The sequence below is a fragment of the Hirundo rustica genome, chromosome 22 (assembly GCF_015227805.2).
Source record: "Hirundo rustica isolate bHirRus1 chromosome 22, bHirRus1.pri.v3, whole genome shotgun sequence".
Classification (NCBI taxonomy): Eukaryota; Metazoa; Chordata; class Aves; order Passeriformes; family Hirundinidae; genus Hirundo; species Hirundo rustica.
This window is the reverse complement of record NC_053471.1, coordinates 5,514,708-5,530,062: the sequence shown is the minus strand read 5'-3', so window position 1 is coordinate 5,530,062 and position 15,355 is coordinate 5,514,708. Positions and strand designations below refer to the sequence as shown.

General features: G+C 46.8%; 1 protein-coding gene across 4 annotated transcripts in view; it reads left to right on the top strand.

Moving 5' to 3' along the window:
• The window catches only part of LOC120762270 (E3 ubiquitin-protein ligase MIB2), a 61,578-nt gene that overhangs the window by 18,497 nt on the left and 27,726 nt on the right, over positions 1-15,355 (top strand). For 3 of the 4 annotated variants that reach the window (XM_058423338.1, XM_058423339.1, XM_040084501.2), the window contains exons 4-12: positions 3,791-3,897; positions 5,779-5,973; positions 7,194-7,336; positions 8,978-9,085; positions 10,180-10,284; positions 10,961-11,123; positions 12,177-12,310; positions 14,016-14,164; positions 14,826-14,982. In XM_058423338.1, coding sequence (XP_058279321.1) covers positions 3,791-3,897; positions 5,779-5,973; positions 7,194-7,336; positions 8,978-9,085; positions 10,180-10,284; positions 10,961-11,123; positions 12,177-12,310; positions 14,016-14,164; positions 14,826-14,982 — 1,261 coding nt within the window. The remainder of the gene's footprint in view (positions 1-3,790; positions 3,898-5,778; positions 5,974-7,193; positions 7,337-8,977; positions 9,086-10,179; positions 10,285-10,960; positions 11,124-12,176; positions 12,311-14,015; positions 14,165-14,825; positions 14,983-15,355) is intronic. The other variant, XM_058423340.1, reaches the window with a different exon arrangement.

The following is a 15,355-nucleotide window of genomic DNA, read 5'->3' as shown; positions in this document are numbered from 1 at the left end:
GTGATATTCCCATGCAGCACCAACATTTTGCTTGGATCACCTGCTCAGGCCTGGGGCTGAGTTGAATTTCAGATGTGGTGCATTTTACCCAGGCTATTTTCTAACCTTCTCTCCCCAATAAATCACAACCTCAGTAGTTTTTCACAAGCGCTGGTTTGTTTATTTTCCTGGCAAACAATGGAGCTGGAGGAGCCAGCGAGCTGCACAGGGAAATGTTTTGTGTAATCAAGCTCAAGAAATAACAAATATTTTCTCCCATTGTGTTTTATCCTGTAGTCAAAACAGAAATTGCAGTTATTTTCATCTGTAATTCTTAAACCAGCGCTGTCTGGTGGAGTTACCAGCTGGATTTGGAAACCAGATCCAGGAGCAAGTGCGTGCTCTGATTTAGGTCTGTGCAGTGCAGAGCCATTCAAGGCAGCTTCAATAATCCAACCTCCCATCTGCTGAGGGCTGAACTAATCCAGCAGCTGAGTGACAACTGCTGGGTGTTTGATTACTGGGCAATGAAGGGATGCGGGTTTATTTACATAGTAACCTCCTCAGCTGGTGTTATTTATACAGTGGCAGTTTAAGATAAGAAATTTGAGGAATATTTGGAATCAGATGAATTTATTCATGTGAATTTTTTATTTTTTAATCTGGTAATGAATTTGTGTGATTTTACTTCAGGAAAAGAAACAAACAAACAAACAAAAAACCACCAGGATTTGCCAGATAAATTTCCTATGCCTCCTTAAAAAAACCCCAAACATGAACACCAAGGTGTATTGTCATAGTGGGGCTTCCCTTGTGTAATTTGGATTATCCTGTTTGATTTCTGGAACAGGGATTGTGCTTCAATGACGTGTTTTACCTTTTTCTTTTCTGGAATTACATGATCAAAACTGCAAGCAAGACAAACCTTCACTGAACCAGCTTTAGCTTGAGTTTTGAACTAATAATGATGTGTGGAGGGTGATAACAAAACATTTTCACTCCGTGTGCTCAGTGGTGTTTCTGCATCTTCTCAGTGAAATATTCTGCCTTTAAATGCTCTGGATGAACATCTCTGAGAGCACAGTTGGGGAAAACTCTCTGCAGGAACCTTTTTTAGTTCCCTTGTAGTATCCTTGCTCTGAAACCTTCCCTGCTGTGCCTTTTCCAGAGCAGGATTTGATCCGAGTTGCTTTGGGGGTTACCCAAAAACCCACAGCTTTTGCTTACAAAGATGTCTTGTAAAGATACAGCTGGTTTTGTCAAGGAAGGAGAGGATTGAAAAGGAAGAGATCTGGGTAAAGACAGTTCCTGAAATAGGTTTCTGTGATCCTGATCCCTCTCCCGCGTCCTTGTCTTAGTCTGGTTCCTGCTTGAGCGACCAGCAGCCATCTGTCAGAACTGCCTTCCTTTATCCTTTGCTGGAAGAGCTTCAGGAAAAGCTTTGCAGGGGGGATTAGAAAAGCTGGAATTTCTTGCACTGAGGTCACTTTTGCCTGTAGTCCCTGCAGGATCTTCGTGTTGGCTTTTCTGGAGGTGGATCTTTGTGTGTCCTGGCAGGGTTTGTGTGTCCCACGAGCTGAAGATCTGGTTTAGGGCTGTGCCTTTCTGAAGGGATTCATGTGATATTTATGGCCTGCCACCTTACAGGGTGAACATCCCTCCTGCTTCCCAGGCCCCTTCACTGTGTATTTCTTCAGATAAGAACTTTCTGCAGCAGAAAATCTCACCAAACTCACCAACCATGCCTGGTGTGAAGGAGCTCTGGCTTGCTGCTGCAAATTAAAAGCAGTGTTTGTTTAAATCTCTCCAGATGAGTTGATTGGGATCTCCCATCCCTCTCTTTAAAGCTGCTGTTGCAGATGCTGCAGCAGAGTTCTCAGGGATGTCAAAAGCCAAAAAAGCACCTCAGAGAAACTTGAGCACAGGCAGAGCATCCCTAGGGAGTGGTTCCCAGCATGCTGGAGAGAGCCAGAACTTCATTCTGTACAGTACATGCTCCCAAATGCTTTCTGGGCTCTGCAGTAATTTAATATCCTTGGAATTTGTAGGGCAGAAATGGCTGCAGACTTGTGCTGTCATAATTAACATTGTTATTAAAGGCAGCACCGCAGTGATTAAATTTGTCCCGGGGCTATTTTTGCATCACGCTGGGTAGCTTTGGTTGTTATCCAGTATTTGGAGCAAAACATTGAATTAGGTGAAAACCTTGATAAGAAACGTTGGCTGAGCACATTTGGTGCTTGCATCACGCTTTGGTGGTGCTGGTCAGCCGTGCTTTAAGGCAGGATCTGGATTTTGGTGAGGCTGGAGGAGGAGGGCAGTTCTGGTGGGTGGCCCCCAGCATTTCAGCAGGACAGGAGATGCAGTTCCTTCCATTTTCCTTCTTTAAGGAAGCTCAGCTTTCTAAATCGGTCAGCTTTGGTTTTTTGGTGCTCATCCACAGATTTCAGAGGAAGTGGCAGGTTAATGTGAGAGTGTTGAGCTGGGGAATGACTACTGTTACATGATAATCCAAAAAGGGAACTTCTGCTAAGAATAGAATGGGGTGGTGGATATTTTGCTATTTAAACATCTTAAGCTCAGCTTGGTACTTTATTTTACTATCACTAAGAATCCTTCCATTGAATCCCATCCTTTGTGAGAGAAGGATTTGGAAGAGGGAATTACATTTTAATCACTTTGTCTCAGGCCTTGGCTCAGACATCTTTGATAAATTATTAGAAAAACATTGAGCAAAATGCAGTGAAAACATCTAAGCTGTTTCAGAGGCTGTACGCAAATCCACGCTGGGTTTTGAAGCCAGTCTGTTGTGCCTGACACAATGCAATAAAATGAATGCTGAGCAGTGGCTCTTTATAGCTGAGCTTTTCCCTCCACTGTCATTATCTCCTTTCATAACAATATCCAGCCTTGATGGTGCTTAAACCAGACAAAATCTCAACCCTCCAAACACAGGGCCTTCATCTTCCTCCTGTTGAGCTCCAGCCTGGCTAATTAATGAGCATTCAGTGATTATAAGAGCAAGGCATCAATAAATAATCTCTCCCTCTTTTGAAACACGCGAGGTTGTAAACCACAGGTGGGAGATCTTGGTAACAGGTTAAGAAAAGTAAAAGACTTAAGCATTTGCTGGATAAGTAAACAGTCAGTTCAAGCATAAGCTTTTTATCCTCCGGAGTCTCCGCCTTCCCTCTGGAGGTATTAGATGGAAAATAAATGCGGTGCTCTGAGGTCAGCCCTACCCCCAGGAAGCTTCCCCTCCCCTTGCCCCGTGCAGCTGCTGCTGAACTCGGGTCGCTCTGTCTGGGCTGGCTGCAGGGGCATGGACTGGGGCACCTTTGCAGTCACCTAGAAGAGGAGAAGGGGGATTGCACCCTGCCTGAGCAAGCAGGGTTCTGGTGGCGTGGTGACCGATGAGAAGGCTTTGTGGCAGCCTGGGGCCAGCACACACAGAGCCAGCAGAGAGGCTGCTGTGCCATTATGGGAATTGGGAGCTGCTTTAACAGGACATCAGACCCCCTGTTCACTATCACGTAGGTACCTTCTTCCTTTTCCCTGCAGCTGGAGGGGGGCTGGGGAGCAGGGCAGCTGGGGAGGTCTGGGAGAGCCTGGGAGTGGTGCAGCCACGGCGCTGCTGCTCTGATTTCCTGTTACAGAACGTGCTGAGCTCCATTAATGCCACCCCAGTAATGTCCATTACCCTAAAGCGAAGGATGGTCCTGATGTGACAGCCCTCAGCTGGAACAGAGCTTTGGCAGTGTCTGTAACAACAACAAATTCATTTTGTTTCCTCTGCTTTTGTTTTTTCCAGGGTCCTAGTGAGCCCTCGACAGAATCTGACTCGCATCACATTAAAAGGAACTTTCCAGGGGGCTAAAGTGGTCCGTGGGCCTGACTGGGAGTGGGGTAACCAGGATGGTAAGCTGCTTTTGGGATGTCCTGTAGAACACCATTTGAGGGGTTTTTAATATATTTGAGGGGTTTTATATATATATTTATTGGGATGTCCTGTAGAACACCATTTGAGTGTTTTTTTGAGAGAGAGAGGGGAGAGAGAGAGAGAGAGAATGTCCTGTAGAACACAATTTGAGGGTTTTTTAAATATATTTATATATATTTATATATATATATGTTCTGTAGAACACCATTTGAGTTTTTATATATATTAGGATGTCCTGTAGAAGAACATCTGAGGGTTTTTTTAATATATATATATACACACATATAACATTCTTTTATTTTTGCAAATTGCTGGTTGAAAATCCACATGCTGAGCAGCAGCTTCTGGGGGAGTTGTTCAGGTGATGCAGGTGCCTGTTCTTTGGAGTAATTAGTACTCACTGTTTTCTTGTATTTGTTGTTTGTCACGTATCTGTGACATAAACCGTGTCCAGGGTGTGGGGAGGAAGTTTTGCTGCTCCTCTTTCCTAGATGTGAAAACCACTGGGAGCCATCCTGGAAGTTCTTGTGTGAAATTGCAGACCATGTTACAAGAAAATAAAGACTCCTTTCTTCTTGGAAAAGCTTTAATTGATGGTGGAAAGTTTATCTGACTTTGTGTACAGTATCTATTTTCTTGTGGAGTTGTGTGGAATGTCCTTATTTGGATACTTTTAAGGAGAGTGAGGAGAAATTGTCTCTGAGGAGGGTTTCACATGGTGCACTAGTGAAGGGCTCTGTGATTACTGGAGGGTGGTTCCTGCTTTCTGTAGGAATTGAAACCTTCAGGCTGAAACTGCAGTGGGACAAAAATGCCTTTTTAAAGCTGCTTTTGAGGTGCAATGCCTGTCCCCAGGTCACTGACTGCAATTCTGTGTGGTGCTCCAGGGCTGGGGGAGCTTCCCACAGCCCTGCACACACGCTGTAATGTTTACTGCTCCTTTTATCCCTGAAGAATTAAGTCAAAAGTTCAAAGGTTTCCAGAGTTGACTCTGCCATTTATTGCAGCTCTGGGTTCCATGGAGGATGTGGATCCTTGCAGGATCTGAGAGCAAAAGCAGCTTATGCTCAGAGCAGCTCATCCATCCTTCTGAGATCAGAGCAGCATTTACATGTCTGAGACTTGAGTTGCTTACGATGGTGCTGACCTGAAAGCAGCTCCCTGAGCAGTGACAGGAACCCTAAATCCAGCCCTCAGCTGCTCTCTGGTTTTGGTAGAACTGCCACCAAACCCCAGCCTTTGTGCTGTGCTTTTTGGGTGTGCTGATGAGTGAGGAATTCAGCTCCTTCGAGCTGCCAGATTTCAGGACGATCAGACAACCAGAAGTTCCTCAGTGAGACAGATGTTGCTGTCCCTGTTTGGGGAAGTCCTGGGGAGGTGCTGGGACTTGTCCAAGTGCGCCACAGAGTGACTGTGGGCTTGGGAATCTGCAAACCCTGATTGCCTCCACAAGGCTCAGCGTTGTCTCTTGGACCAGAGCAGTCCCAGTGCCCAGCCAGGTTCACCTCCACACATCCATCCTCCTGTTCTGCGTTCTTCCAGCTGCTCCTTGCTTGAAGAAAACAAAGTTTATTTGATGTTTCCCCACATGGATGGTGTTGGGGAGAGATTTAAAGATCCTGGGTGGGTTTTGCAGCACTGCTGAGGTTTTTCTGTAGCCACAGTGTGGTGCCATGACACCACGTGTGTGCTCCTTAACCAGGCCGTGCTCCTGCACGCCAGCAATTCCCCACAGAATCCTTCCAAAATGAACGGCTCGCCGCCTTTCAGCAAATTCAGCGCAGAGATTCCCTCCTAGTTGGTCAAAATGAGTTGTCTCACGACGGAATTCTCCTGATTTTCCCTTCTTTTCCCCTCAGGGGGTGAGGGTAAGACGGGCCGCGTGGTCGATATCCGGGGCTGGGACGTGGAGACCGGCCGCAGCGTCGCCAGCGTCACCTGGGCAGATGGAACCACCAACGTCTACAGGGTGGGCCACAAGGGAAAAGTGGACCTCAAATGTACCGTGGAGGCTTCTGGGGGCTTCTACTACAAGGAACACCTCCCAAAATTAGGTGGGTGGGGACAAACCTTTGCCGAGTGAAGTCTTTGTTGAGAAGTTGTGATTCACACGGCCGTTGGAGCTGAAGCCTTTTTTTTGTTTGGGAGATTTAAAACCACCTCCTGATTCTGTAAAGTTCCCACGTAACAAGCATCATTTGAGAGAATTTGGTTTGTGTGTGAGTGTACTGCATGATCTCAGAGTGGTTCATGAAATAGTTTGGCCTTTCAGTGGTAAAACCATCAGATACCCACAGCTGGATCCCAAGGAACGTGACTTCTGCTGGAAATGCAGGAAATTCCCACTCTGTTACAGAGAATCCAGCTTTTCTCACTTCTGTTACATTTGTCATTCCAAAGCTTTTCATTCTTCAGGCCAGCTGTTGTTCACTGTGCTTTTAGAGAGCAGGCACTCTCCTGGTGGAGCTCTAAGTGTCTTCAAAGGGGGGACGTGACCAAGGGGAGACTTTGGAGAATGGAACAGCCAAAAATTAGAAAAAGTGATGGGAAAAGGTGATGTCTGTACTGGCAACTTGCTGCAATCCCCCTTTCCTCTTAAGTCCAAGGAAACTCCTTGTGCTGTTGGACTTGAAGCTTTTTTTTTTTTTAACCCAGGTGTAATTTAGTTCTGGGGTTGTTTTTCTTTTAAGGAGGTGCAGGGACCATCTTTGGGTCCCTTGAGGGAAAACAGAGGGCTCTGTTCTTGTGCTTGCAGCAGCAGAATCAGGGGTTTTTATCAGACTTTCCAGATACAACTTCTCAGGCAGCCCTTTATCAGTCTTTCTCAGACTTTTGTCTCCCTGAGCAGCTTGGCAAGGGCATGAGGGGAGGGAAGGGTTGGATGAGGAGCTTAATTCCAGGGGTGTGGGAAGGGTGGGAGGGTAAGGAACTCCTCGGAGTGAATTCTGTGCCTGCCTGTGGAGGGCAGAACTAATTTTGGGTGCTGTGTGGGCGTGTCTGAACAGCAGTTGTGGGTGAGTGGGTTGCTAAGAACAGCTCCTGGTGTCTGCCAGGGCCTGGGAGGCATTCCCTGCTCTGCAGGGGGACAAAATGTTAGAGCTGCTTATGTTTTATGTTTAGAGTTAAATCCTGCTGGTTTCTCTGCTGCTCTGTGGAGTGCGTGGGACATAAAAAGGGGTTTGCACCATTCTGCCCCAATTAAAGTCGATTTTCAACCCTTGTAAGGAAGCCAAGGTGTGTGACGTCCTGTGGGTGCTGTCCTTGTTGTCCCCAGGGAAACCAGCGGAGCTGCAGAGGAAGGAGAGCACCGACAGGCATCCCTTCCAGCACGGGGACAAGGTGAAGTGCCTGCTGGACATCGACATCCTGCGGGAGATGCAGGAGGGCCACGGAGGCTGGAACCCCAAAATGGCTGAGGTACGGCCCTGGATTCTCCCTGGGTGCAATCCCAGCCTCTCCCTCATTCTGCACTGCTCAGGAAGTTACCAGAACATCTTTGGTGTGACCTTAAAGTTGAACTGAATCACAAACACAGATTTTTTTTTAGTGATAGGACGCTGGAGTCAGAGTTATTTTTATGCTCTGTTGGCCTTGTGGATCCCTGCAAGCCTTAGAAGCAAGGAAGGAAAAAAAAAAGGCTGGTTTGTTTGTTTTTAAATGAGCCACAGATCTTTTCTTTGGTGTTCTGGATCCATTCCTTGTTTGGCTTCTTTTGTGCTGTGCATTACTGATAATTAAAGTTTTGTGTTTTGTCAACACTGGGCTCTGTCCTTGGCCAGGGCTAAAATTTCTCAGCCCATATCATATTTTTGGATCTTAGCCTTGCCTTTAAATTGAAGAGCCATCAGTCTGCTATCACCTGTTGTTTTAAAAATCCCCAAAGAGTTGAGGAAATAAAGGTAGAAATGGCACCTATCCCTGTAAATAGCATGAATAAATGCTGTAAAACCATCAAAATGTGTTAAATATCTATCCTGGCCAGACTTGCCCTACGGGTGAGCAGAAATTCTGAAATCAGGCTTTAAAATGTCAAGGCAAACTCTGTCATTTCAGTTTCAGTGTGGAAATCTCTTAACTGAGCATCAGCCTCTTTTTTTGGGTTTTTTTTTCAGCCTGGCAGGCAGGGACTTGGCATTTTCTGATGAGCTTTAACGAAGCTGCCAGTGGAGCCATGATTTTTTATTCCAGCTCAGGAGTACACCCCCAAAGCTGTAGATTCTGGGTGTTGCTGTGTCTGTTGTTGGTTGTTAAACCTCTGTGCTCCTGAATTCCTGTTTTTGGGGAACACAGGGGTAGAGAGGAATATTAAACAGCAAAACAGGAACCTCCTGTCACCTCAGAAATTGGCATTTTTTCACCTCCTTGTAACCCATGAGCTGCTCAGGACCTGCCAGAACAGCAGATCTGAAACCCTGCACCACACAATTATATTTTGGTTTGTGTACCCTGCCCCTTTTTCCCCTCTCAGAGTTTGCCTTGCTGGTGTTTTATAACGCAGAGCAACGTTGGATTCCCTGCCCACCTCTGTCATTTGGAAAGAGGACAAATTGTGCTGCATTTCCAAGCATTTCTGCACTTTGTGTTCCGATCCCCCTCCTCCCCCAGTATGCTGCTCTTTCAGAGGAGCTTTTAGAGGAGCCTTTCCCCTCCTTTTTGTAGAAAAACAGTGTGTGCATCTCATGCAAGCGTTGGAAATGCTGGGATTAACGGGAAAATGCAGAATTTGGGATTGGGAAATGGTGGGATTGACTGGAAAATACAGAATTTAGGACTCACGGGAATTTAGGACTTGGAAATGCTGGGATTAACGGGAAAATGCAGAATTTGGGATTGAGAAATTTTGGGATTAACAGGAAAATACAGAATTTAGGACTTACAGGAATTTAGGACTCGGAAATGCTGGGATTAATGGGAAAATGCAGAATAAAGGTTTGGAAGCACTGTGGATGGGAAATGCTGGGTGATTTAGCCATCTCTGCCTTGAATCCCTTCTTTGCCCGCTGTTAAACAACGGGATTGATTTAGGAGCTTTCCCCTCCTCTTTTTTTTGGTCAAAAGTTCATTGGCCAGACAGGGACCGTGCACAGGATCACGGACAGAGGGGACGTGAGGGTCCAGTTCAACAGTGAGACCCGCTGGACTTTCCATCCTGGAGCCCTGACCAAGGTAGGAGTGCTGCAGGAGGTCACTGAACCTGCTGGGTGAGGGCTCAGCGTGTCCCCAGCAGGTGCTGGACAAACACCCAGCTCTTCTAAACACAATCGTCCTGTTTTATGGATTTTTGCACTTGCAAATCCTTAAGGTAAAATCCATTTCTTCATTTCAGCTTCCAGGGCCTCATCCTTCTGCAGCTGCCTTGCCTTTCTGAGGAACCTTTTCCCCACATAATTTCCCTTTGATTTTTTTTTTTTCTTTTGTTCTTCCTTGTTTTGTGTCTCCACGTCGTTCCTTTTTGCATCTTTGTCTCACTTCTCTCTGATTTCTTCCAAGTCTTTAGTGCAGCCCTTCTAATTTTGTGGCTGCATTTCTAAAGCTCACAGCTCTGGCCTTCCCCAGAGGTTTGAGGACTTTGAGAAGTGGTTGATTAGAAATAGAGATAATTAGGTAGAGGAGAAGCTGCTGGAAGACCACAAAATTCTGACCTGAGCAAGGTCACAATGCTAAAAACTCCCAATACCGGTGGAAAATGCAGTGTCAGACTGTTTTGCACAAAATTAGTCTGCTCTCAAAAGTGTGTTTTGACACTGCTCCCTTCCTAGCTCAGTGATCAGAGGGAGCATCTGGCAAATTACCAGCAGAGATAAACCCTGCTTTGCCTTTTTCTGTTTTAAATAACTTAAGATTTAACTTCCTTATTAGAGTGAATTAAAATCTCCAGTGCCAAGCCAGGTGTAGCGAGGAGATGGACCAAGAAAACTTCCATGCTTTATCTGGCATTAATTATAAACGATCTGGAGCAGAAGAAGTTAGGAAACTGCCTGTTCCAAATTATTTCCCTACTTAAATGTGCACTTGGCTTAAAAGAGTATTGGCCTGTGTTTATTTTGCAGCTCAGTGGTTACAGCTTTCTCGGTAGTTGCATTTATGTTTTGCAATGCTGTTTTTTGACTCAGTGGGTGTCTTGTTTGTTGGGATTTTGGGATTGGGGTGGAGGGGCTGGTCATTTTTAATTTTTTGTCTCTTTGTGTGCGTGTGTGTGTGTGTGTGTGTGTGTGTGTGGCTTCATCCCCCAAAAGCTTATGACTTTCTTTTTCTTGTAGCTCAACACCTTTTGGGTTGGTGATGTGGTCCGGGTGATAGATGATATGGAAACAGTGAAGCGGTTCCAACCTGGTCATGGGGAGTGGACAGATGAGATGGCACCTGTGAGTGCGCGCCAGTTCCAGTTCCAGGACAGTCCAGTAACCTGCTGAGCTTCCCCAAGCCCTCAGCACTTAGACATGGGCTTGTATCCCCCCAGAATTCCTGCTGGGAAGTCCCTGCCCAGCCCCTGGTGCTGGTGGCTCTCGGTGACGCCGTCGTGTCCACGGCGCCCAAACGGGACAAGGGGGAATCCGACAAAAAGGATTTGGCTGCCACCAACTCAACGTTTTCATCACCAAAGTCCTCTTACGCCCTCCCTGATTCTCTGGAATGAGGCAGGGAGGTGGAAAAATCAGCCCAGCGTGGCTGAAAAGTGGGCTGCAGGTTCCTCCAGGAGTGGTTAAAGCCCAGAGGAGGTTAGCCGTGCCCAGTCCCAGCTCGATCAGTTCTTACCAGCACCTCCCTCCCAGCCATTGCCAGTGCGTCTGGGAAAACCCTGCCACGGCAAACCAGGGAGACAGAAACTGGTGAGAGCCCTCTGGTGTCCTCGAAGTGGGAGCTGTCTGCGAGTGTGTCACTTGTCCAGTGCTTCTTTTCACACAGCAGGTGCTGCAGCTTTACAAAAAAAAAAAACCAAAAACAAAACAAAACCCGAAAAAACCCTGGCTTTGGGTCTGGGAGCTGCAGCTTTATGGGGGGGGAAAAACAACAAAAAAATCCTCTTTTTTTTCCTTACAGACCCTGGGGCACATTGGGAAGGTGATCAAGGTCTATGGGGACGGAGATCTGCGAGTGTCAGTGGGGGGACAGTCCTGGACCTTCAACCCTGCCTGCCTGACAGCCTACCAGAGGGAGGAGGAGGCCAACCTGATGACCACAGAGAGTGCCAAGGAATCCAAAAGTGAGGGACAAACCCGATCCTCCAGGGGCTGGGAACTTTTGGATCCAGGTCTTTGGGTGGTGGGAGAATCCAAATGTTCTTCCCTGGATGGAGAACTGAAGTTTGGCTACGCCTTAGTGTGCAAACAAAGCTGGGGCTTAGGAAAATGCAGGATTTAGGACTTGGAAATGCTGGGATTAATGGGAAAATGCAGGATTTAGGACTTGGAAATGCTGGGATTAATGGGAAAATGCAGGATTTAGGACTTGGAAATGCTGAGATTAACAGGAAAATACAGAATTTAGGACTCACTGAAGTTTGGGGCTTGGAAATGCTGGGATTAACAAGAAAATAGAGAATAAAGCTGCTGTGCCTTACTGGGCAAGCAAAGGTGGCTTTAATAGGAAAAGGCAAAATTTAGGACTTTAGAAATGTTGGGATTAATGGGAAAATACAAAATAAAACCCAGCTGTGCCTTGCTGGGCAAACAGAGCTGGCCTTGACAGGAAAATACAGGATTTAGGACTGGGAAATGCTGAGTTTAACAGGAAAATACAGAATTTAGAACTCAGAATTGCTAAGCACAGCTCTGCCCTAGGTTCAGTATTTGCCTCATCTTTGTTGTGTCTCAGTTCCCTGTTCCATCCTGTTTCCTGTACAAGGACCCTGATTCTCGAGGGCTTGTGAAATGTTCCCAGGTCCTTGTGTGGAACTGTTGTGAAATCAACAATTGTTTTGCCTAATCTGCCCTGAAATCGAGTTTGGGATCACATGGTGCATGGAGGGGATTTTTTTTTTTTTTTGGTGCTTTGCACATCTGCTCAGGTTTTTTTTTTGTGGCCTGATCATCCTTATTTCCTCTGGGTGTCAGGATCATGTGGGAGAGAGCACAGACTTGCCAGGATTTTTTCGTTTCCCTGATGTAGATGGATCTGGAGCTGTTTGCTCGAGTCAGACTTGAGGCAGAACTCGCGAAGTTTTCGACTTTGCGCTGCTGGGGAGCTGTGACACCTGTGTGTCCCCTCAAACACTGAGAGATGCGTGGTGACAGCTCCGTTTCTGTCTCTTTTTCAGGTACTTTGGTGACTGTCCTGGAGAAGCTGCTGTCCCAGAGGACGGAGTCAGAGCACGCAGGATGCCTGGTCATTTGTGCAGCCCTCAACAATGCGGCCAAAGTCCGGGAGCTCCTCCAGAAATACCCAGACAAGGCAAGTTTGGAAGACAAAAATGGTTATTTTTGCTTTGTTTCAGCTCTTTAAAACATTATCATCAAATTTTGTAGTCAAGCAGAGGAAAGGATGTGAGAAAACCAGATTTGTCAGGTTTAGTGATATCTCCTAACGGCTGGAATATTATTTTGTTGCAATTCAGGATTAAATTCACAAGTTAAATGTGCATATTTAATGCCTCTAGTTTGTGGCAATAAATCTGAACTAAAGCCCTTACATTACCTTTCCCAAGCTGGCTTTTCCCAGATTTCCTGTGTGGCCACTGCAGCTGTAGAATGAGGGGGAGAGGGGTTTATCTATAGGAAAACAGGAGCAGATATCTGAGGATCAGCTGGAAAAGAAAGGCAGGGGCTGTGTCTGGCTGTGCCTGTCCTTAGAGGACCTTGTAAAATCACATTGTTGGAATCAGGAGAGAGAAAAGCTGCCCAGATCTGTGCAGTGTCTTATCTCATGTCTGACTGGAGCAGGAACTGGGCTGGACTCGGTGCTGGACAATTTCTGTGCTTGCAGAATGCCAAACTGTCAGGATCACATCTGAACTCCTTCAGGGAGGGGCTCAGGGTTTAGGAGAAGAAAAGAACCACCAAAGTCTTTCAGCAGTGTGGCCTTGGAAAGGGTGGGTAGCAAAAACAGGTTTTGTTGGGGCTGTGACCCAGGATCAGCTCTGAAGGAACCCCTGTGAGGCTGATTTAGTGGTTATTTGTCTGGTATTTATTATACTTCTTTATTTATAAACTTAATGGGACTTCTGGGAAGGAGACACAAACACCTGCAATTCCCAAACTGATCCCAGATAGGAAAGTCCCAACAGTAAGGAATCAGTTATTTTTATTAGGCTTCTATTTCTCCTCTAATGTTTGTATTAATAAATTAGCTATTTCTGTTAAGGCTTACAGAGATCAGGTTGGATTTGAGGCTCACGTAGAGCGAGCTGGAATTGCTTGGCAGGGTTTTTACACTGTCTGTCTCGTGTAAATGGAAGAACAGCAGTGACCTCTAATTCCTCTTTGCCCAAAGGACTCGCCCAGAGCCCATCCAGGGAAGTGCTGCCTCTCCTGTGCTCTGACTGCTGCGTAAAATCAGCTGCAGGGAAAAAAACCTTGATTATTAACTCGTTCTCCTTGCCAGACTGCTGAGGTTTTGTGCCTCCTTCTCCTCTCCTTAGCCTCCCACTGGTTTCAGTAGCTGATTTGTTTGGTTTTTTTAGCTCTTGTTCTTCAGTGCCTTTAATTCTCCAAAACTCTCACTGCAGCACTCGAGCCCTGAGATGTCCCCTGCAGCCACTGCACCCACTGAAATACCTGCAGCAGCACAGCACAGCAGGGACTTGGCACCTCCAGAGCCTTATGCAAAGCTAATTTGATTTCCTCACACATTTTCCTCTGGGGAAGGGAATTGTTGGCAGTGATACCGGGGAGCGTTGTGCTCGCAGGCGCAGAGCGATTTGGCAGCAGAGCTCTGCACTTACAGAGCTTCCAGCTCTGTTCTCCACTTCTCCCCTCTGGACTAAACTTGCTGTCCCCTTCCCCTTCCAGAATGCCCTGGACAAAGTCAGCTGGGAGCTGTTGGCCAGGGCAGGAGCCAGCAGGGCACGGACCCTGTGGCATTTCTGGGCTGTTCCCCACCTGCTCCGGCCACAGGGCGAGGTCACCCCTCATTTCCTTTGTCTCTGCCCTTCCCAAAGGTCGATGCCAAGAACCAGGGCAGGACTGCCCTGCAGATTGCCTCTTACCAGGGGCACCTGGAGGTGGTGAAGACGCTGCTGCAGGCACACGCCAACATCGACCTGCGGGACGACGAGGGGGACACGGCGCTGCACTACGCAGCCTTCGGGTAGGACACCTCCCCTCCTGCTGTCCCTGATGGAAAACTTCTGCCCTACATCCAAGGACCTGGAAAACTTCTCTCCTAGATCCTCTGTGTGAAGGATGTGTGGCTGGTGGAAGCTTTTCCCTGGTTTTTATGTTGGGAATTGTCCTTTGAGCTTCAGCCCGCAGGAGCATCCTTCTTTCCAGGAGGATTTCTGTCCAGCTCAGGATTTCTTAGCACAAGGGTTTCTTATCCTTCACAGCTAGTTCAGTTTCCGTGCTAGGAATATTCAGGGGGAATCAGAAAAAAAAAAAAAAAAAGAAATTGAAAATTGATGTTTTAGTTGTGAATTCTTTTCAAGGGGATGGGGGAGGTGATTTAGTTATTGGAGATCAATTTGGTTGGTTGATTTCTCTAAGTCTGTGTGTTTTCCAGAGCAAGATGAGATTTTGAGTTGTATCATCAGTTACCAGGGAAGAATTCATCCTTAAGAGTGGGAATTCCTGTTGATTTAGAGCAGAGAGCGCAAATTAGGACGGTTTTGTGGGGCTTTTTTACCGCTGAGAGGAAGTGGGGTGGGGCTGAGAGGATACAACACCCGATTTCTGTCGCTTTGCAGAGAGAAAGAATTTACTGTGTGCGCTGGGTTGACTCTGATCTGGTTTTGTCCTTGCTTTAAAACCAGAAACCAGGCTGAAGTTGCCCGTGTGCTGCTGGCCAAAGGGGCCAGTGCAGACCTGCTGAACAATGCCAAGTGCACAGCCCTGTACGTCGCTGTCAGCCAGGGCTTCACGGAGGTGGTGAGGGCCCTCTGTGAGCTCAACTGTGATGTCAACCTCCCAGTAAGTTTGGGATTGAAGAGGTTTGGGGCAGGAAGGTGTTTGAGGAATTTTTGATGTCTTCTTTCTGAGGTGCTTCTTTATGTCTCACACCATTCGTGGCTTTGTAGAATTCAAAAGTCGTCCTCTGAAAACGCACTGGGAATTATTCCTGAATTTCAGTGCCCTGAAATTCCAGGTTTGAGTCTGCCCCTTCTTCATCACATCAGCGTTCTCTGCTGGACTCAGGCTTCCAGGGAGGGCTGAGCTGCTGTCCTGTGTGTTGTGGCCACACTTCTGTTCCCAGCAATAAGATTTTTAAGATTTTTAAGGCAGGCAGTGATGGTGACTTGGACCCAGCCCATTTTGGGGTTTGCTCGTGTGCTGGTGGGGCTGT